General features: G+C 40.2%; 1 protein-coding gene across 1 annotated transcript in view; it reads right to left on the bottom strand.

The window, feature by feature from the left end:
• The window catches only part of gpm6ab (glycoprotein M6Ab), an 80,814-nt gene extending 56,935 nt beyond the window's left edge, over positions 1-23,879 (bottom strand). Inside the window, exon 1 of the mRNA XM_082163271.1 lies at positions 23,773-23,879. Within this exon, the coding sequence (XP_082019397.1) occupies positions 23,773-23,776 (4 nt within the window). The 5' untranslated portion in view covers positions 23,777-23,879. The remainder of the gene's footprint in view (positions 1-23,772) is intronic.
• Positions 23,880-24,202: the final 323 nt, after the last annotated feature.

Here is a 24,202-nt window from a genome sequence, read left to right as displayed (position 1 = left end):
ATTTTTCAGTGATTTGGTGATGCAAGAGCATTTGCATCCTCTTCTGGAGAGTTCTCAGCGCCGCCGATTTGGTGTATTTCTTCGGCGAAATACAGGTTTGTGTACGTTTTATTTAATCTATAAAATCATTACTGTGCTGTAAATCATTTTATTTTATGCAAGGCAACATACAAGGACGCGATGTCAGTTACCTAACTAACGAGTGTTGCATCTGTCTTTTTTTGCGTGATGGAAACGCCTGATCCCTTACATAAAACAAATTATTTTATTTCTAAAGATACTAAATCTAATGTTAAAATATGTTCTCAGAACTGTGCACTGTTTGTTTACGGGCAGGCATAAATGAAACGCAGGGTAGCGGTTTGAAGTTAAAGGACAAGTTCGGGATTTTACACTTAAAGCCCTGTTCCCTGAAGAGGGAACGAGCGTTGCGTCGAAACTGACGCTATGGGGAACGCTTTGCGTGATGACGTCTTGAAGCACATGTAAAATCAGTCCAATGGTGTGGCGGAACGTCAGAGGCGGGTGACGTCACGTACCAGGAAGCTATAAAAGCCGGCCCGAAACAGAAAACGAAAGCTTTCTGAGTCTTCAGTTGCGCTCTGTGTGAAATCTGTCTCTGTATATTTGGTGTTGTCTGTCTATATTATATATATATATATATATATTCAGTATGGCGAGCAAGCAGCAGTATAGGTTGTGTGTGCACCCCTGCCCGCGTTATTTAACGGGTGGGGACACTCACATCCTTTGTGTTGTTTGTTTGGGAGAGGAGCATGCCCAGTCAGCACTCGAGGGTGCTGGCTGTGAGCATTGTGACGCGCTGCCTTTGCGTACGCTCCGATCCCGCCTGGCGTTCTTCCAGAGCGCTCAGGATCGCGTTCCCAAGGGCTCTGGTCGATCACAGACCTGGGGTTCGCAAATGGATCTATCAGTGGATGTTGAGACGGGCTCTGCCTTATCTCAGCCTCCTTCTGATAGATCCAGTGCCTCTCATCAGGGTGTGGAAGCACGCGTTGCGGTTTCTTCCCCCCCGATGGAGGCACCAATACTGCAATTGTCCAGCTCTGAGGAGTTGGACGTTGTTAGTATTGACGCTGAGTCTGAGGATTCGCCACCTCAGTCTCATGCGTTTGAGGAATTGCTTGATGTTATCACTAGAGCTGTCGAGCGATTATCTATTGAGTGGCCAGAAGATAGGCAGGGCGCTCGTTCGAAAAGCAAGCTCGACGAGCGTTTCCTGCCATCTCGTGCACAGCCTCAGCGCAGGAGCCTTCCGTTTTTCCCCGATCTCCACACCGAGGTGTCGAGATCGTGGGGGGAAACCAGTGTCATATAGAGTGTATACTGCACAAACATCTCACTATTCCACCATTCACAATTATAAAGAGCATGGTTATGGGGAGATGCCGAAGGTGGAAGAGACGCTCGCGAGCTATCTCTCTCCAGCAACGGCATCTTCTCTGAAGGCTCCTGCACTTCCATCCAAGCCAGTAAAATTTACATCTTCCCTGGTTCATAAAGCTTATGCCGCCGCCGGCCAAGCTGCAGCGTGTTTGCACACAATGTCTCTAATGCAAGCATACCAGGCTGAATTATTGGGTGATTCTGAGGAGGGCGGGGGTATTAGTTCTGATACGGTGTCTGAACTACGTAGAGCCACAGATTTGTCTCTCAGGGCCACCAAGGAGACGGCTAAATCCATCGGCCACTCTATGGCAGCCCTGGTGGCCACTGAGAGGCATCTGTGGCTCAATCTTAGTGATATAATAATCTAGCAAATTATAGACCCATTTCAAATCTTCCATTTATGTCTAAAATATTAGAAAAAGTGGTGTCCGCTCAACTGGGATCTTTCTTGCAACAAAATGATATCTATGAAAAGTTTCAGTCTGGATTCAGACCGCATCATAGCACTGAAACTGCGCTCGTTAAAATCACAAATGATTTACTTTTAGCTTCTGACCAAGGCTGTATCTCAATACTAGTTTTACTTGATCTTAGTGCTGCGTTCGATACTATAGATCACACAATACTCTTAGATCGACTACAAAATTATACTGGTGTTCAAGGACAAGCACTAAGCTGGTTCAAATCATACCTATCTGACCGCTACCATTTTGTCTATTTAAATGGAGAAAAATCGATCATAACTCCAGTAAACTATGGAGTGCCGCAGGGATCTGTGTTAGGCCCTCTGTTATTTTCAATATATATGATGCCACTTGGAAATATTATAAGGAAACATGGAATTAGTTTCCATTGTTATGCTGATGACACTCAAATATATATTTCATCAAGGCCGGATGAAAACGCAAAATTTTCCAAATTGACAGAGTGTGTTAAAGATATAAAAGATTGGATGACGCGTAATTTTCTTTTATTAAATCCAGACAAGACAGAGGTAATACTTATCGGTTAAAAAAACCGCCCACAAAACCTCGCACAATACAACTTTAACATCATAGGATGTCCTGTTACTTTATCCGCTACAGTAAAAGACCTGGGTGTTATACTCGATTGCAACCTGTCTTTTGAAAATCATATTTCATATGTTACAAAAACAGCCTTTTTCCACCTTAGAAACATTGCTAAGCTACGTAATATGCTATCAGTTTCTGATGCAGAAAAGTTAGTTCATGCATTCATGACCTCGAGACTGGATTACTGTAATGCCTTATTAGCTGGTTGTCCTGCATCCTCAATAAACAAGCTACAGTTAGTCCAAAATGCCGCCGCTAGAGTTCTTACGAGATCAAGAAAATATGATCATATAACACCGATTTTATCATCACTGCATTGGTTACCTATAAAGTTCCGTATTAATTACAAGGTATTGCTACTGACTTATAAAGCCCTAAACGGCTTAGCTCCAGTCTATTTAACAGATCTTCTATCGCCCTATAATCCATCGCGCTCTTTAAGATCACTAAATTCAAGGCTTTTGGTCATACCTAGGATATTCAGAACCACCAAAGGAGGGAGAGCATTTTCACATTTGGCTCCAAAACTCTGGAATAGTCTTCCTGATACTGTTCGTTGCTCAGACTCGCTCTCCCAGTTTAAAACTAGATTAAAGTCGCATCTCTTCAGCCAGGCATTCATATAATCCCATAGTTCAAACTACAATCCGGCCTCTAGCTCATAAATGCCAGAGGAGAACTGGCCCCCGACTGAGCCTGGGTTCTCCCAAGGTTTTTTTTCTCCATTAGGTCACCTGATGGAGTTTTAGGACACCATTTGGTCACTTGATGGAGTTTTTCGGTTCCTTGCCACTGTTGCCTTTGGCTTGCTCAGTTGGGGATATTTTGGGGATATTTAATTTAATTTTATCAATCAATAAATTCCTCTTGAAACAAACTTTGTTGTATTATTTAAATTTAATACTGTGAAGCTGCTTTGATACAATCTGTATTGTGAAAAGCGCTATACAAATAAACTTGACTTGACTTGACTTGAATATAAAGGACAAAGAGAAACATGTTCTTTTGGATGCACCGGTTTCCACTAAAGGGTTGTTTGGAGATGCAGTTAATAGTGCTGTAGCTAAATCACAAGAAGCTTCAAAACAGGCAGCTGCACTTCAGAAACTACTCCCCCGCCGTTCTTTCATCGAGGCTGCTGAGCGGGAGCAGCCTCACACATCTAAAAAGAGCGCTGAGCACCGTGCCACTCAGAAACAGAGCGTTTCCTCCCGTGCTCCCCCACAAAAATCTCGGGGACACGGAGGGCGCTCTCAAACCCAGCAGTCTTCGAGGGGTAAAGCGGATCTGCGGACCGTTATTACCGCCAAGAAGGCTGCTGGGAAAAAGTCCTGATGTCCGTGGGCTCAGGACAAATGAGGGTAGTCCCCCCCGAAGCAGAGCGGTCAACACCTCTTTTTACGGTGCCCGTCTCTCTTCGGTGCCCTCAGGGGACTGTTCTGCCACCCTGCCACCTCCGGTGTTTCAGGGCGCAGCGGTCTCCGGCGAGCACATATCTCAAGGACCACCCGGAAACGTAGTGGCCTCGGGATGCCCGCCCCCTCTGAGGAGGGTGTTAGAGCAGTCTGTTCAGTTGTTCCCTGCCGGTGCGCCGTTACAGGGCGACGAACCGACTACTCAACAGCAACAAAATCCAGAAACCAGTCTCGAGAGGCTGGTACCTCTAGTAGAATCTTTGACAGCGTGGAAGCTACTGTCAAATGTTTCTCGTTGGGTCCTGCAGACCGTGGAAAAAGGGTATCAGATACAATTCAAGAAACGCCCACCTCGGTTTATGGGGGTCCTGCCCACAGTGGTGGGCCCCGAGCAGGTTCTGGTTATGGAACAGGAAGTAAACACTCTGTTAGAGAAAGGGGCCATAGAATATGTACCTCCCTCCAACGGGGAAACCGGGTTTTACAGCCGGTACTTCATAGTTCCGAAGAAGGACGGGGGATTGCGTCCCATTTTAGATCTTCGAGTTCTGAACGAGTCAGTCATGCAGCTCAAGTTCAAAATGTTAACATTGAGACAAATCGTGCCACAGATCAGGTCCGAGGACTGGTTTGTCACGATAGACCTCAAGGACGCATATTTCCATATTTCCATCCGTCCGTGTCATTGGAAGTTCCTGAGGTTTGCTTTCGGGGGCAAAGCATACCAATATCGAGTTCTTCCATTCGGCCTGGCTTTATCACCCCGCACTTTCACCAAATGCGTGGATGCAGCTCTGGCGCCCTTGCGCCTTCAGGGTATTCGCATATTGAACTACATCGACGATTGGTTGATTTTAGCTCAGTCGCATCAGGAGGCGATTCGGCATCGAGATGTCGTCCTCGCCCATATGAAAGAGCTGGGGTTACGGCTGAACGCCAAGAAGAGTGTGCTTTCTCCACTTCAGAGGACCACTTTTTTAGGCGTGGTTTGGGATTCAGTGTCGATGCAGGCGCGCCTGTCACTGCCACGTGTAGATTCCATCCTTGCAGCTGTGAAAAGTGTAAAGCTAGGCCAGCTACTCACTGTCAAACAGTTCCAGAGACTGTTGGGTCTCATGGCAGCAGCTTCCAACGTGATACCTTTTGGACTACTGCACATGAGGCCCCTGCAGTGGTGGCTCAGGACCAGAGGGTTTTCCCCGAGGGGCAACCCATTTCGCACAATCAAGGTCACGCGGCGATGCCTACGTGCCTTGGTTATGTGGAAGAAACCTTGTTTCCTGTCCCAGGGCCCAGTGCTGGGAGCTCCTTGTCGTCGCAAACTGCTAACGACGGATGCTTCCCTCACGGGTTGGGGAGCGATCCTAGAGGGTCACTCATCTCAAGGTCTGTGGGAAGACCATCATCGTTCCTGGCATATCAATCGCCTAGAGATGTTAGCTGTCTTCCGGGCTCTAAGGAGCTTTATCACAGATCTCAGGGGACACCATGTGTTAGTGCATACGGACAACACGTCGGTAGTCGCCTATATCAACCACCAAGGGGGTTTGCGCTCGCGCCCATTATCCAATCTGGCACGCCATATCCTCTTGTGATCCCAGGGGAAGTTGCTGTCACTCAGGGCAGCCTACATCCCCGGGGTCCAGAATATAGGAGCAGACACTCTGTCGAGACAGGGGCCGAGGCCCGGGGAATGGAGGCTCCACCCCGAGGTGGTGGAGCTGATATGGAGGGAGTTTGGCCAAGCACAAGTGGATCTGTTTGCGTCTCGAGAGACGTCTCACTGTCCACTTTGGTTCTCCCTCACGCATCCAGCTCCTCTGGGACTGGATGCTATGGTACAGACGTGGCCGAGGCTACGTCTGTACGCCTTTCCCCCAGTTGCTCTGCTCCCGGGAGTTCTGGAGAGAGTTCGCAGGGACCGGGTTTGCCTGCTTCTTATAGCCCCGCGCTGGCCGGGCAGAGTATGGTTTCCCGATCTTGTGTCCCTCCTCGACGGGCATCCTCTGGAGCTTCCTGTCAGGAGGGACCTTCTGTCCCAAGCAGGGGGCTCGATTTTTCACCCCCGACCAGAACTGTGGAACCTGTGGGCTTGGCCTCTGAGGGGGCCCAGCTCATAGAGTCAGGTCTCTCAACTGAGGTTGTTGAGACCATTCTACAGTCCAGAGCTCCCTCCACGAGGAAACTTTATGCCCTGAAGTGGAGAGTGTTCACTTCTTGGTGTAGTGACCGTCGGTTGGATCCAGTCAACTGCCCAATTGGTACAGTTCTGGAGTTCCTGCAGGACCGGTTCACTGCAGGTCTGACCCCGTCCACTTTAAAGGTTTATGTGGCGGCTATAGGTGCTTACCACATTCCTTTGGGTGGAATGTCTGTGGGGAAAGACCCTCTGGTATCTCGTTTCCTTCGTGGCACTTGGAGGCTGAGACCTGCAGTTCGCTCTAGGGTGCCACCTTGGGATTTGTCCATTGCGCTGCAAGGCCTTTCCCTGGCCCCCTTTGAGCCTATTGAGGAGGTTCCTGAGAAATTCTTGACTTTGAAAGCTCTGTTCCTTCTAGCCATTTCTTCTCTAAAGAGAATAGGGGATCTCCAAGCGTTGTCGGTTGCTCCGTCATGCTTGGAGTTTGCTCCGGGTATGGTCAAAGTTTTTCTTCATCCTAGACCGGGCTATATCCCCAAGGTCCCCACTAATGTGGCTAGACCTATTGTTCTGCAGGCCTTCTGTCCTCCTCCTTTTCAAAATACGGACCAGGGGCCTCATTTATAAACGTTGCGTACGCACAAAAGAAGGCGTACGCTGCTCTCTACGCAATAATTGGTATTTATAAAAAGCAAACTTGACGGGAAAATGTGCGGTCCTTCACGCAAGCTCTGACCCAGGCGTACGCACAAAAACGGGTGAAATGAGAAATGGCGACACCGTCGGCAGACGGAAGAAACACGTGAAAGTGTGTGAAAGTGTGTGAAACTTTAGACCGTTGTGTAAAAAAAATGACAATACTGCCTCTCATAAATAACATGAAGACTTTACAAAGCAAGTCTTACAATTAACAGCCTACACGAACACCCGTTTGATCGATCAAAGTGTAAAACAAACAAAATCAAACGAAAATTATAACAGAAATGCTAATTAACACATATTTGCAAAAAGAAAAGTGAAATATGTTCTGCAATAATATTGGCATGTTGTGCAATTCATCCTCATAAATAATATAGTAAACAGAACGAAATAATGTACAAAACTGATATTCTCGTCAATGTGTCCATCTGGCGGAGCAGATAGATGCAATTAGATAGATAGATAGATAGATAATTAGGGAGATATATAGATAGATAAATAGATAGATGTATTAATTGTCCACTGGGGAAAGTTGTTTTCATAGTAAAACATTTCTTCATCAGCTACGGAATCATGGTATTCATGCATATGCCTTTAGTTTGTTTTATTTTTGATAAAATAACGTATGACGTATGCCTCAACTCTGGCGATGCACTAGACGCTTTTTTGCCTCAACTTTGATGTCCGACCATTTCTTCTTTATTTCGGCCACGGTCGAGGTTGTGAGGCTGCAGCATTTACGCCGTCTGCAACCTTTTGCCACTCAAGTGCCTTATGCCCACACTGTGCCCTCCAAACAACATTTTACTCCTCTTTTCCACCTCGCCAACGATAACTTCTACTTCACATTGAGTGAAGTTACGTTTTTTTTTTATTTCCTCTTTGTGTTTGCCATGATTTCGCAATCAATGAATATTAACTTGTGGGCGTTTCACGGACTATTTATGGGCATCTACGGGCGTGACATGAAGCCGCAAAAGCTGCGCTACATTTAGAATTGATTGTGATTTATTAAGGGAAAACTGCGTAGGATGTGCGTGCGCACGGTTTTATAAATCCGAATATTTCTGTGCGTACGCACGTCCTATGTTTCATCCGTACGCCACTTCTGACGCAAATCCTACGCAAAGTTTTATAAATGAGGCCCCAGGAGGCGAATAATTTGCTTTGCCCTGTTAGACGCATATGTCCACAGAGCTGCCCTGTGGCGAAAAAGCGATCAATTGTTTGTATGCTAACAAGGGAGGTCCAGTGTCTAAGCAAAGGATGAGCAAGTGGGTGGTTGAGGCTATCTCACTTGCTTATGAGGCGGCTGGGCAGCCTTCTCCTTTGGCTGTCCGGTCGCACTCTACTAGGAGTATGGCGGCCTCTAAGGCCCTTATATCAGGAGTATCTTTGCAGGACGTTTGTGATGCGGCAGGCTGGTCCTCACCGCACACCTTCGTCAGGTTCTACTCTTTAGACCTAGACTCTACTCCAGGGTCTCAGGTTTTGTCTTCCTAGTGCTGCTCACTTGATTACACACAGGACAGACATTTGTAGCTATGGTGGCGTTGACGTTCCCCATAGCGTCAGTTTCGACGCAACGCGAGTTCCCTTGAAAGGGAACGCCTCGGTTACGACTGTAACCTCGGTTCCCTGAAGAGGGAACGAGCGTTGCGTCGCCTTGCCATATCTCCTTCATGCCTGTCAGCACGACTTCAGACTCTACGAAGCTTTCGTTTTCTGTTTCGGGCCGGCTTTTATAGCTTCCTGGTACGCGACGTCACCCGCCTCTGACGTTCCGCCACACCATTGGACTGATTTTACATGTGCTTCAAGACGTCATCACGCAAAGCGTTCCCCATAGCGTCAGTTTCGACGCAACGCTCGTTCCCTCTTCAGGGAACCGAGGTTACAGTCGTAACCGAGGCGTTTTCAGATCGTTTCTGATGAAATATAACGGCTAAGATTGAAATTTGGACACATGCTGCTGGCCCGAGAATTTTCGGTTTCTGTGGTAGCAGCTATAAGCTATAATGATGTCCATAGTAATAATTCCACTACTAACGGCTCAGACTACGGTTGTTATAAAAAATGTTCAACCCCCATTGCAAATCACCTGAAACGAGATGTATAACCAGCCACCAGCTTCTGGCAGTGTTTCTAAGTAATCTCAGCCCATTCCTCATGAGCAATGGCCTCCAGTTCAGTAATATTCTTGGGTTTGTGTGCTGCAACCGTCTTCTTCAAATCCCACAAGAGACTTTGTATGGGGTTCAAGTCAGGTGACTGTGATGGCCACTGTAGAATCTTCCAGGACTTCTTCTGCAACCAAGCCTTAGCCACTTTTCTTGTGCTTTTGGGTCAGATATACGTCTTGGAGTTCCGCATGCATGAAACATGAAACCGCATGCATTTAGTAGGCTACGCGCCTTACTGTGCAAGCTGAAACCTCATTGCCTGTTGCTACCAAGTCCTGCTGCAGGTCTTTTGCAGTCATTTTATTGACTTTTCCTATTGCATTTCTAACATGCCAACATGACATCATGACTTTGCGTAAACATAGTTATCTATTAGGGCTGTCAACGAATATTCTAAATTCGAATATATATTCGAATAGTTTTAAAAAACAGAAATTCGAACGTTAAAATTAATATTCGAATGTGAATTTCGAATATGGAAAAACTCGCCCGCGGAAGCAGAGGCGCGGCTGTCTGCTCTGCGAGTGGGCGCGCGCGCTGCCTGAGGGACAGGTCACACGAGTCGCACTGTCTAGCCAACGAAAGTTGACAGTGCACTAAAAGACAATGGAATAAATTGCAGTCAGTTTTTCCTTTTTTTAATACAAGCACCAATAATGTAAGTAGCCTTTTTCTTTTTTAATAGCGCTTTATTTTTTATGAACCTCAGGCTCAGGGTAAAAGTTCTTTGTTGTCACATTTCTCGGAATTGTGTGCCTCATTTTATTTAACGTTAAACAGAAATGTTCCATGTTTACCACAGCACAGCTCGCTCGGATCGTTCAATGTCGGTTCTATACTGTAAAACTTTTAATGTTAATAAATTTGTTTCAATCACTGAATGAAGACTGCTATATTTGGGACAAGAGTCGCGACCTTAAATTGCTTGCACAAAACTCTTGATCAGCACTCAACATGTGCTTATTGTTGTTCATTTAAACCGTTATGAGCAGAGAGAGCGTGAGCGCGAGGGCGCGCGAGAGAGAGAGAGAGAGTGCCTGCGAGTGAGCGAGACTGAGGTCTGCGGTCTTGGCCATTAGTTTATTTACTTGGTTTTGTGTTGGTAATACATTGTCAAATATGTTTAAACTTAAATTAACTACCTATACAAATGTATGTATGTCTCTTTGTATTAATTTGTCCTGTTATTGACGTAATGCGAATACGTCAATAACTGGTTGCGCATTGACCAAATGCGCAACCAGATGTTCGAATAGTTCGAATATTCGTGTGTTTTTTAGAGGGAATATTCGAACGTCATTTTTGAGCAATTTTGACAGCCCTATTATCTATACGCATTTTGAGCTATCCGCGTGTATGTTCACGCCGAAACGAACCGTCATCTTCCGCGTGTATGTCTACGCCGTTAAATGTCCGAGCGAAACGGAGCAAAATGTACGTGAAATAATCATGTTGGTCCCCTTTGGAAAACGTGTAGATGTCACAGTTTAACAGCCTCAGACGTGAATCTTACACGTACCATTATCCCCGGACGTTTGATAATCCTAGCCCTAAATCTAATCATAACCATTTCTTAAAACTATAGGCTACAATTATAAAGAAAAACAACAGACAGACAAGTATAATCACAATAATTTATTTAATGAGAAAATGTCAAAATCGGTACCAAAAGTTGTTCACGTGACGATGTGTCGCAGTCCTCTCTGGCAGTGGTTTTGTATGAGGTAACAGACAGAGCAGAATTTAAGTTATTAATTCAAATCCATGAAAACGTTAATCCGTCTTCGGTTCGGTTCGCTCTGAGGGCTGCGCGGCAGTGCGCAGTCTGCGCACTTCATTTCAAATGTGAATGTGCATGACGCAATCTGTGACGAAGCAGGCGAGACGAGAGCCAATGAGCGTTTGATATTACTGCCGTAACCATAGTAACCTGTCGCTTCTTGAGGGCGCAATTTTTGAATTTGAATTCATAACAAGCGCGGGGTTTGACGTTTACGGTCAAGATGACGATTACTGGATAAAGGGCTGAGTTTGGATCTTTTTCTTGCAAATAATAATGGATTCTGAAGGTTTGGATTACATCAAGCAAATAAAATTGGTGTATTTTGTGAATCGATGTTGTGTTGTAAGGTTAGTATAATTATGGTTCTATAGGAACCATAAATAAATTATTGTGATTATACTCGCCTGTCTGTTGTTTTTCTTTATAATTGTTGCCTAGGTAGTTTTAAGAAATGGTTATGGTTAGGTTTAGGGGTAGGATTCGTGGCTCAAACTATCTTTTAATGCCATATTGTTCATAAAAATGCCATTTTCCTACATATCTGTCCATTACGTTTTATCATTTTAATATTGTCCATAAAATGGGTATGTTTAGGTGTGGGAAGATTAACCCCAGTGACGGGTAGGTTTAGGGACTTTTAGGGAGTTGGGGTAGGTCATATCTATATATACAGACTAAGTAATGTAACGTTAAGTCAACGGCGTTGATAAACACGCTGAAAAGCGATTATGCGTGTTGATAGCACGCCAAAAATGGAAATCGAATTGGCGTGTCATACATACGCCATTTCATGAGATCAGTCTGAACATGCAGTCAAACGTGACACTCAACAAACCTTGCCAGTTCAGATATTTCATGTGTTTTAGTGTTCAAACACTTGGTGCAATTAATGAAGCTCTTGATTAGTTTCATCAGGTGTACTTGAGACAACACCTCTTTTGCAGATTTGTGCTGTTGTGAGGGATTCTATTCAGGGGGTTGAATAATATTGAGACAGCAGAAGTCATTAAAAGTTGCATTTTCAGTTGAATTTGGGGAAACCACTTGAAACATATATTGTGTTGAGCTATTTCAGTTACGTTTGTTTGATTTTAAGCAAACAGCTGAAAGCTGAAATTTTGCCAATAAACCTGATTTGCAATGGGGGTTGAATAATTTCGATTACCACTGTATGTACGTCTGTCTTGATTACAAATCACCAAATGAGGTGATTTTGGCAGAGGTTAATGAGAGTCCAGTGTGAGACTTTCCCTACATGTGAAATATCATTTCTATGGGAAAGACAGCATACACAGCATATACATATGATGCCAGTGATTCTTACAGGTTATGTACAAAACCTCTGACTGCTTTTTGTGAGAATGAACATTGCAGTCTAATGTCACAGTAAAAATCCCAGAGACACACCAGGTGATATTGCCTATGACAGCTTATGATTCTCTATGTAAGTCTATAATACAGGGAAAGTAAATTAAGTCTTGAGTAATTATGATTGAGATTTTGACCTTGGACAAGAGGGAACCAGACTGTTACCTGAATAATGGAGTTTCTACAAACTGTAAAAATCACCTGAGAGCTTCTTCCACTAAGCACCACACCCTGACCTGAATACTGGGTGTACATATAAGTAAGTGTTTGCATAAAGTGAATGTTTACACATCATATCCATGAGTTTGCAACAAAAAAAGCTCACTTTTTTGATTATAAGAATTAAGGTAATTAACAAATACAATTTGTACTGAAGTATAGTGAACTATTATAGACTAATTATAAAGATACATGAAATTAAAATGATTAACATTGTACACTGAGAAAAATTGTACATTGAAGATGTCATTAAACGGAAGTTGCAATAGTCTTTTCTTCACTATTGTGATCCTGGAAGGAGAAAAAAAATTAAAATTATGGTGGGATTTCTTTTTGTCCATGGGAATTTACTAAATTGTAGGAAGTTGGGCGTTGCTTTGGCTGTCAGTTGTGGAGGATATTTAGTCCTAACCTCTGCTGAGACATATGTCATGACATGAGAACAGATGTTGTTTGGAGGGTAAGGTGAGATTAAAAAAAATATATATATGATCAATTTTGATATCATGGTGACAGTTTAATTTATTCTTGTTGACAGCTGTTTTGGGCATATATACTGTATATATACATATATACACACACACATATATATAAATATATATATAAAAAAATATATATATATATATATATATATATATATATATATTTATATATATATTTATTAATTTTTTGCCTTTATTTAACCAGGAGAGAACCTCACTGAGATTAATATCTATTTTACAGTATAGTGTACTGGCCAATATAGGCAGCAGTTATACAAATACACATACAGTATAAAAAACAACAATACAACACACAATAAGATATCATTAAAAGTACAGCCTTAGAAGCGTTTGCAAAACACTAAATATTTGTATGTGTTTTGAAATTGCTGAAAGACACCAAATGATTTAGCCTCAATTTCATTTGAAGAGAGTTCCATTCTGAAGTTGCAGCGTATTTAAAAGCTGTTTTACCTAGATTAGTTCTAGCTGGAGGTACATGGAGATTGTAATAAGACTGTGAACGCAAATATACAAATATATTAAACATGAAAAACAGACAGTTGTGAACGTAGATTAACCGTATCATCATGTCATCCCTGAAACCACAAAGCTCCAATTTTCATTCATTCCTTCCCCATATAGTCAATAAATTGGAGTCCACTATACTGAATGAGTGAATTAGTAGCTTCTACTATGAATTAGCAGAATTAGTAGTACATATACATATATACATATATATATATATATATATATACATATACATATACATATACATATACATATATATATACTTTTTAAAAACTTTGTGTAATGTGTTAGACTAACTGGGACTTGTCACATCACTTGTTGCTCTTTTGTTAGTAAAACTGCTTCTATATTATTCTCCTCATTTGTAAGTCACTTTGGATAAAAGTGTCTGCTAAATGATTAAATGTAAATGTACAGCGGTTGGACAATAAAACTGAAACACCTGGTTTTAGACCACGATAATTTATTAGTATGGTGTATGGCTTCCTCTTGCAGCCAATACAGCCTCACAGAAGTCCTTCAGTGGCCAGAGGGATTTTGAGCCATTCCTCTTCCTGAACAGTGGCCAGGTCACTATGTGACGCTGGTGGAGGAAAACGTTTTCTGATGTTGAAACCGACATTTGTCATTGGCACGAGTGACCAAAGGTTTGGCTATAGCAGCCTGACCATTAATATTGACTCTGTGGAGCTCCCGATGAACAGTTTTGGTGGAAACAAGAGAGTCAAGGTGCACATTTAATTCTGCAGTGATTTGGGCAGCTATGGTTTTATGTTTTTGGATACAATCTGGGTAGTACTCGGACATCCCTTTCAGACAGTTTCTTCTAGCGTCGATATTTACTCCTGTTGGATGTGGTTTGTGGTGGTATGCCGACATTACCCTGGATACCCATAGCTCTTGGAACACTACAAAGACTTGGTGTCCTGGTCACAGATGAGCCAGTGAGATGCACACCAACAATTTGTCCTCTAGTGAACTCCCAATATGTCTCCCATTATGTTGTGTGGATTCCAATTTCTTATGTCCAGTTGTGCTATTGCTACACTATATTGGCCAGTGTTTCAGTTTCATTGTCCAACCCCTGTAAATGTAAATGTTTTAAACACTATAAATTAGCCTTAGCGTATCACTTGCTTATCACTTGCTCCAGTTTTAGCCTGTAACCATGGCAACAGACTGCTTCACAGATCTGCACTTGAGAGAGAGAGAGAGAGAGAGAGAGAGAGAGAGAGAGAGAGAGAGAGAGAGAGAGAGAGAGAGAGAGAGAGAGAGAGAGAGAGAGAGAGAGAGAGAGAATGCATGCAAACAATGGAGCATCTGATTCCACCCCACATTTTTTAGCTGTTAGTATACATAAAAATCAATGTAGAATATGATAAACAGCCCGAGTGATGACATGTTCTAGCCCTAGCATCACACACTCTCTCAAATTTATATTTATATTTTATTAAACTGCCAAATACCACCACAGCACAAATGAATTATATAAAGAATAGGTGGGCTTTGGGCGGCATCATGCACAGATTGCATACCATGGCAAGACTGTGCCAACCAGTATAGATTGTGCTATGCCGTTTATACCAAGACAAATATATTTGTGCTATTATCCAGGACAACTTTACACTATTAACACCTGAGAACACTGAAAAAACAGTAATGCAAAATTCAGATCACATTTCCCAAACAAGTCAAGAACTTGTTATTAATTAATGGTTTTAGGTTCAACATGAAGCAACATTGTGTTGTTTATGGTGCCAAGCAGCAATGCAAATAGTCAAGTCAAGTCAAGTTTATTTATATAGCGCTTTTCACAATACAGAATAAATAAAGAATCTGCATTAATATAAAACAGTTCTCATCCAGGAGCCCTAAAAACTTCCAAGGGGGCCACAATATGACTTAAATTATTCTTACATTTTTCTCTAGTTATGCCAAGCAAAATATTGATGTTGAAAATAAAAAGAGAAAATCAAATAAGATCAATTACCTTTCATTTCATTCAATGAAAAAAAGTATATTATTTAAGTAGCTAAGTATTGACTTAAGCAGAAGTAAATGTTAATTTTACCCTAAAAATAACTATCATGATGTATACCATGACCCTGTTGTAAACCTACTCATACCGTTAGGATTTTGTTCAAACCATACAGTCCTAGGTAAGCTGTAAAGGGGAAAAATAGGAATGGGTAAACAAAAAGATGCTAGCCCCCTCCAGCTCTCTCTCACTTATCATGTTTGACCAGATCAGCCAGTTACCTAGAGATGATAGTAAATTATCCCATTTTGTTTCTGATGTTTACCATGTTGTTATCTACAGCTGACACTGCATCGATCTGAACAACCGGAGTGATGTTTTGCAAAAAGGCATGTCATGTATAAATCACGCATGCACTCTCATAATGTCAACATAAACTATGGCTTCTCTCAGTCAAAAGACTATAATGCTTCACTGACAGCGCAATGAGTACATGAAAATGCACTTGCACTCATATTTCACATCAATTGTTATGAATGGTTAAGAAAATGCTGACATAGCTGAATGTTTAAAAATCACCTTCTTTCATAGTGTATGGGTCAAAATGATTCTTACAGAACAGAGCACAAATGTTATTTACAGCATCTGATTGCCAATGTATCATCTAAGCAACTTGGGTCTCAACTTTTTTTACTCCAAGGCCCCTCTTTGTCGACAACTATTTTCGAAGGCCCCATGACTTTTTTTCACTATTTACTGGATACAGAGAATTTTTTTGAAATATTTTATCACAATTTCTACCCAATCATTTTTTTTTAGAGATTGCCATAACTATTCATTATAAACAAAATATTATATGACTTTATTATTTTCCAAATCTAGAAATCACACTTTTAAAATTAGGCCTCATCATACATCCAGGTTTTTAAGACAAAGACAACAAACAAACAACAACAACAAAAAACTATTTAGGAGGTGAATTAAAATACAAACTATTTAGTTGTTTTGCCCCTCTGACTGCTCTAAGTCAATGTTTCTCAAACTAAAAATCCCCATTCTCTACCACAATATTTGGTCCACCAACTTATGTTATTTATAACTTATTTATTTTATTCCACAAGTTATGTCTTGTTCTAAGGTCAGTTTGGTATTTGGATAAGACACTGCAACAAGTGACATGCAGAAAAATTCTGTACTAAGACATGTTTTGTTTATCTATCCTCCTCCTGCTTGCAAGATGCCACATTCACGGTTCTCAGGGGAAATAATCCCTTTCCAAATGCAATCAAGTGAATCATATGCATCAACACAAGATATTGGGAACAGAAAAGACAGATAATTAGCATGCCTGTGCTTATGACTCCCCTCTGCTTTAACATAAGCAACAGATTGAACTACATATTAAGAGATATTAGTGTGATATCATCCCATTAAGAAGCTACAAAGAAACTCTCTAACGCTGTGTGATACAACTCCCTATATAGTGCACAGAGTGAATGTGAACAATCACATATAATGCAAGCTGAAAAGTAGTAATATATGACATTTTAAATAAATAAAGACATACTATTTTTGTCTGGCAGAAAGAAAGGGCAAAGACTGTAATTCATGGTAACTCGCTGACAAGGCTTGTCAAATAGAAAAGGAGTTTGACAAAATGCTATAAACCTAGCTTGTTCTGAATTCTACCTACACACCTTGAGACAGGCAAGTCTATTAGAGCTAAGACAGCAGAAAAGTGTGTGTGTGTGTGTGTGTGTGTGTGTGTGTGTGTGTGTGTGTGTGTGTGTGTGTGTGTGTGTGTGTGTGTGTGTGTGTGTGTGTGTGTGTGTGTGTGTGTGTGTGTGTGTGTGTGTGTGTGTGTGTGTGTGTGTGTGTCCTAAAAAAAACACAGTAAGTCAGACATTCTAATTCACAAAGTCAGCAATTACGAATCTTTACCAAAAATTTGAGAAAAACACACTAAAGGAACCATTAAAGTAGTCCATTTGATATATGACTGACTGTATTATATTCTATGTTTACTGAACCGATATGATAGTTTTATGTGCATATATGTCAATGTAGTCATGTAGATTGCATTTCTTTTTTTATTTCTTTTTTATCTTTTGAAGATTCTTTAAATTCTCCTTTTGCATTCCCTTGAAAAAAATACAGCATATAGGCTATGACAAACAAGAGAGCCAGTAAATATTGACAGAATTCAAATTTTTTAGTGAACAACCCCTTTAAAGCATTCAATGTAGAAAATGATAGGGTACAACAGGGCTAAAGGCACACAGAAAAATGCTTTTCACCCCATAGTGTATGACTGCAGAAAAAAAAAAAAGAATATATATATAAAATGTATCCCTATGTCACCTGGCCAATAGAATTGAAATTAGATTTAAATGAGAAAAATAATGTGTTACTTGTTTTCAAGTCGACTGTCACAGTTAAATTGATAAATCAAGCTTGTCTAAAAATGAACAAAAGACATTGCCTTTTTGTAATACATTTTTTCTATACAGTATATACAACTGGAAAAGTCAGCCAGCTGTTTGTTATCATGTTAATTATTGTGCCTTTCACCCCAACAGCAGGGGCACCTTTTATCCCAAATACCATACTTTTACATATTCTTCCATTATTAAAAAACTGTTGCTTTAATTACCTAGAACAAAACATAATACTGTATATATATATATATATATATATATATATATATATATATATTCAATAATTTTAGCGATTCTCATTTGCTACATAAATCTGCAACATTTAAAAAAAACATCAAATATTTGATCTAATAAGCACAGAATCAACGTTGCACTGCTGCCCGGGATTGTGTCAAGGATCAGCCAAAATTCCACCTGCATCTTTAAAAGCGGATGTTTTGGAAAGTGCTGTGGCAAGTTATTGTGCCATCTAGTGGTTTAAAGGATATTAAATAAAATGTGCCTTTTACCCCATTGCGCCTTTAGCTCTGTTACCCTATGTAGTACGTGGAGATAAAGAATGAAATGTAGATTATATACTGTATGTAGATAGAATGAAATTCAAAAGCACATATGACCCAAACATAAACTAAACTGAAATAACTGTTCATCTGTGGACTGGTTTAAACACTGACCCAAGATGTGAAGCTTTTATTTCGACATTTGCCATTGTGTTTGTTACTTAACTGACCCTGAGCGTTGCTACAGTAGCTATTGTACTGAAAGGTCAAGTCGGTTGCGTCACATTGCTTGGATTCCACAGGGGATTTAATAGAGCCCTGGTCACAATACAGTGGACTTGGCTACACCCAAAGCCTTTAAGATCAGAAATACCAAAACTAGAAGGTACATGGAACAACAGGATACAATAAAAGAAAACCATACAACCGACTACACTGTGCATTTTGGCATGGAGTTTCCTTTAAAACAATCTTCATCTCATTGAAATTTGATTAATTTTGGCCATACACTAAAACCAGTAAGTAGACTAACAGTAATACTACTGAGCAAAAGACTTATGCGATCCCAGCACAGATGTCTGTATTTCCCATTAGCATATGATACTGCTCCAGGGTCTAGTTTCCACTAAAGGCTTGCATCACTAGACTGACAGACTGTGGGAATCCACTGCAGACCATGATATGTCTACTATTATTTTACAGGTTTAGAGTTGCGTAAGTGTCTAAAGTTCTTAAAATGACTTAAGTTCCCTACAGTTTCCCTCAGGGTTTAATCAATAAATGTATGTATTTTTGTCTTATGTTCTCCTCAGAGGTGATGCTTTTTAAGAGCATGGTTTTAGAAGATCTATGGCTATTAGGACACTACATTAATGTGCAAGTCTGAGCTTATAGTCACTTGTCTATTTAATACAATTGTATCAAACACATTCCCCAATTTTGCTATATTCTGGTCTGGGATCATGGTGTTTAAATGCTGCTCAGGGACACAGAAATTCCAGAGCTTCCTCTTAAACTACCTGTGGGTGGATTTCAAGAGGGAAGGTTCTTACTGCACTACAGAAATCACTCACAGCCTCAAGATCCACTGCTGTGATTGCATGAGCCAGCAGATTTGTTTTCAACCAGAATAAATCAAAACCTCAGTCTCAGAAGGGGGAATGAAAACAGGGAAATGTGAGGGTGGTTCAAACCTAACTGAACTCCCATCTCTTCTGAAGAGTGAAGACTGTTTATTTTTCCTTTGGAAAATATTAAACTGCATGTCTCAGAAGAGGACAAAGAAAGGAAAATACAGGTTTGTAGGATACAAGCCAGTTTTCGCAGATTTGGCCAGCTTTGAGGATATATTGTCTGTTTTTGAAATTCTCACTTTGTCATTCCATACAGGAAATAGTGGAAGAAAGGGCAACCATATCCACACAGACACTTCTTCCATTAGGGAACAATGGATTTTCCATGCCTTAAGGCCCTTTCACACTAACAACAAAAAAGATAACAATGATAACTACTATATATTATCGTAACTATATTAGAACAGTAATATTATGTTTAATGCACACTTCTGCAGTTACATTCTCACAGCACATTTTAAAGGAAGATTAATTTTGCTCTCACTGTTTTAACATTTAGCTGAAAAAGTGCTCTGTATCTAATGACACTGTTCCTCTATGTCATTGTAGTTATAATTTTTTTTTTTTTTTACTTTTTTGTTATGGTTCTTGGTGTGAACGGATCTTTAAAGGGTTAGTTCACCCCAACATTTAAATTATGTCACCCTCATGTTGTTCCAAACTCATAAGGCTTTCATTCATCTTCGGAACACAAAACACAGATTTCTGTCCCTCCACACATTTGACACTTCAAAAGGCTCATTAAAGGGTTAGTTCACCCAAAAATGAAAATTATGTCAGTAATTACTCACCCTCATGTTGTTCCAACCGCGTAAGACCTTCGTTCATCTTCGGAACACAAATTAAGATATTTTTGATGAAATCTGAGAGCTGATCACTTCTCCATAGACTGCTAGGTGGCCCAAACTTGCTGGCCCAGAAAAGTTATTAAAGAGATTGTTAATATAGTCCAAGTGACTACAGTGGCTCAATCTTAAGTATATCAAGCGACGAGAATACTTTTTGTGTGCAAAAACAAACAAAAATAACGACTTTATTCCACTATTCATTTCCTTCTCTCTGGGCCACTAGTTGGTTCACGTAGTGTTTTTGCGCTGCGCGTCACACACATGACCAGCGTCGGCCAATAGTGAGCCTACGTGGTGACGTGTAACACAGACGAGCTGCGCAAAAACACTACGAGGCCCAGAGAGAAGGAAATGAATAGTGGAATAAAGTCGTTATTTTTGTTTGTTTTTGCGCACAAAAAGACATTCTAGTCGCTTGATATACTTAAGATTGAGCCACTGTAGTCACTTGGACTATATTAACGATCTCTTTAATAACTTTTCTGGGCCAGCAAGTTTGGGCCACCTAGCAGTCTATGGAGGAGTGATCAGCTCTCAGATTTCATCAAAAATATCTTAATTTGTGTTCCGAAGATGAACGAAGATCTTACGCGGTTGGAACAACATGAGGGTGAGTAATTACTGACAGAATTTTCATTTTTGGGTGAACTAACCCTTTAATGAGCCTTTTGAAGTGTCAAATGTGTGGAGGGACAGAAATCTGTGTTTTGTGTTCCGAAGATGAATGAAAGCCTTATGAGTTTGGAACAACATGAGGGTGACATAATTTAAATGTTGGGGTGAACTAACCCATGCACGTTTGAACATCACAAGAACCAATGAGGTTCATTCTCGTGATAAGCAGCACGTTTGAGCTTCCGCAAGGACCAATGAGGTTTGTTCTCATGTGTCAAGCAGGTTCGGTTGAGCTTCTGTTTATGTTCGCTGATCAAGGTTTATATGCGAGCAAAAGCCTAAATTAAATCTGTTCATCATATAAAGCGATCAAGTCTCTACGAAAAATTTGGACTAAACCGCTCAATTCATATACTTTTTTTTTGTGTGATGAGTTTTATGATCTCTTTATGAACTTTTTGAAGCGTCAAAGTGTCAGTTGCGTATCTGTCAATGGAGGTACAGAAAACTCTCAGATTTCATCAAAAAGATCTTCATTTGTGTTCCGAAGATGAACAAAGTTCACCAGCTGAGTGAATGTATTCAAATAAGTTAAAATATGCACATAAATTAGCAATTTCTGTTAGTTTTCTGCAAAACTTTGCTCCTTTTAATTGGGTCAATGCACATATGAGTGTCTAAAATAAATAGTTTAATTAAAATCTAGTTTAAAACATTCTTTCATATTTAAACATACTCATGTATTTTTGTATTAATGTTGATTTGGTTTTGAAAAACTTAAATACCATTTTAAAGAAAAAAACGAATTTAACATAATTTGGTATTACCAAGTAAAAAGAAACAATATATTATCGTTACACCTTAAATATATCTTAATAATTATTTCCAAGTACAAGCAGTAAAGCGATTTTGGTATTTTTCTCAAAGAAATAATATCAAAAGAATGAGACAAACTTAAGATTTTTGTTTCATTCATAAATAATGCATATTTTCATAAGATGTCAGTAATAATCAAAAATGTAAAAAAAATAAAAATTGAAAATAAATACAAAAGATGTATGTGTTATTGTATATAAATTGTATGAATGAAGTATTTTTTTTAATAATATTTTCCCCCCTACCAGCACTGCACTGTTTCAGTGATTCAAAACAGTAATGGAACAGCTGCGTCGTGAAGACGATATACGTTCACAAACATATTGAGCTTCCTCTTCATCACCACATGGGCAAAAATACAGACTCTTGGTTTCTGCTACTGCCTCATTTTAAAAGATGTCGGTGTGGCAGTGGCACACGTTGCACTTGTACCCTCACACAAAAACACATACACACGCCAAAGTCACTGGCTGACCTTTCAACTGGACATCTGTAACAGGACATGGGTGCAGCCTAGGAGACAGCATTCCAGCTTTAAGTCCCTGAACCCCATAAACCCAAACCCATGTTCTGCTCATTAGACTGACCGACAACCAGTGAAAGGAGAGTGAGAACAGGGTGGTGGGAGGGGAGGGCAGTCTCACTAAAACAGAGGCGCTTGTCAGGATTATCAAAGGCCCCCCACACAAGAAGAGAATGTTTGGAGGCGGCTAACAGAGAGACATAATGTGGCTATTTATCCCTCATGTGACTCCATGCATATATTAGAGAGAACACAGAGGGGACAGGCCATCAGCAAGCACCATGAATGAGAGCTTTTTTCAGCACAAACGAGTGTTGTCATTTTTCATATTCCAACTATAACCGGTAAACAGAGCATGAAGTGAAAGCCCCAAAACAGCAGTGCTTTTCAAATGTCAAGACCCAGATCTAACACACACATAATAAGAACAAAATGTTTTGTGCCTAGAAAAAAATTCTAGCCTATTCAATTTGTGCAATGAAGCAGGTCTAAAAGTGTTAAAGGAGCTGTGATTGATTCTGTAGCAGTTGGTCAGTAGTAGTACTTGTATTTGATTAGTGAGGAAACTTTCTGCACATCTATTTTCACTTGTTTTGTGATGTTTCCTGTATTTTTGAAGAGCTTTCCTGACAATAATAAGTCTCTTCCTCTGTCATGTTTGCATAGCTTTGATAATAATAATAATAATAATAATAAAGGAATTTATGGAAACATCTTGTTTAGGTCAATTTGTGTCTGTTCACTGATAAAAAGTTGAGAACACTATAGTCTGTCGACCATTTGGAAGTAGTTTGTAATATGTTGCTACAAACTCAATGTCTGAACGACATTAAAAGGCACAGATGTCTGCACCAGGTACAGTAAAATCACCATTATCTGATTATGAGCTTATAGGAAACCTGCCAGCCTACTTAAATCGGTATCAATAGAGAAAGGCATGTTTGCTTATACCACATACAATGCATATACCATAGCAGACTGAAAAAGGAATATATTTTAATGTGATTGTATAAATTACTATGATTAATAAAGTGCATATGCCTCATCTGTTTCCTCTTCTTAAAAGAAATAAATCCCATGTATGACGTTTTCTAATGAGCACAAGAAGAAATGTTACAGAATGGCAGTCACCATTCACTTTCAATGTAATAAGAAAATATGCACGAAAGTGTACAGTGACTGAGGCTGTCATTTTTTGTGATAAAGAGTCATACAGATTCGAAACAATATGCAAATAAGTATTATTACAAATATTGCAATGTTTCAGTAAGCAATTACTTTAGTATATTTAAGCTTGCTTTGTGAATGAAACAGTCTCAGCTCTTTTTCTTAGTAAATAGAAACTTGTTGAATAAAAACAGTTGTATCACATAGCGGCTGTGACAGGATGACAATATGTTTACATGCAATAGAAACAAACTTAGCTAAACCTTAACATTCTGTCATTCCCCCTACTGAGTTGTGGTAGGCTACTTGCACTTCACACACCGAGTTCTCCTCAGCAACTTTTTGAAGTCGCCTTCTCGATCTCCGTTAAAACGACAAAGCAATGACTTACCCATGTTTAAGACTAAGAGCTCGACACCGCTGGAAAAGTCCAGTTCAAGAGTTTGACACTAGAAGCTGGTAGCGCGTTCGTCCGTATATTAATGCGGTGACGTCACGATCACAAACGGACGGGGAAACTTATCAATCAATGGCATATTGTTTGATACATTTCATGAACATAAAATACATTTTAGCAAGGCCTTAAAGCAATACATAAATAAATAAATAATAATTCCTAAATAGATTTTAAATAGCCTATATTATTAGCCTATTTTACAACTGAGATTGCTCGAGTCTCATATTTATATAAATATATATTGATATAAACTAATCAATTATAATGTAGCCTATAATAAGTTACAATAAATTTGATTGTACTGCTTTATTGTTGTAGGCCTATGGTATACAATACTAAATAAATAAATAAATAAACAAACTCA

The sequence above is a fragment of the Leuciscus leuciscus genome, assembly GCF_965113295.1.
Source record: "Leuciscus leuciscus genome assembly, chromosome: 3".
Lineage (NCBI taxonomy): Eukaryota > Metazoa > Chordata > Actinopteri > Cypriniformes > Leuciscidae > Leuciscus > Leuciscus leuciscus.
The sequence above is the reverse complement of the archived record's forward strand: the minus strand, read 5'-3'. Positions and strand labels throughout refer to the sequence as shown.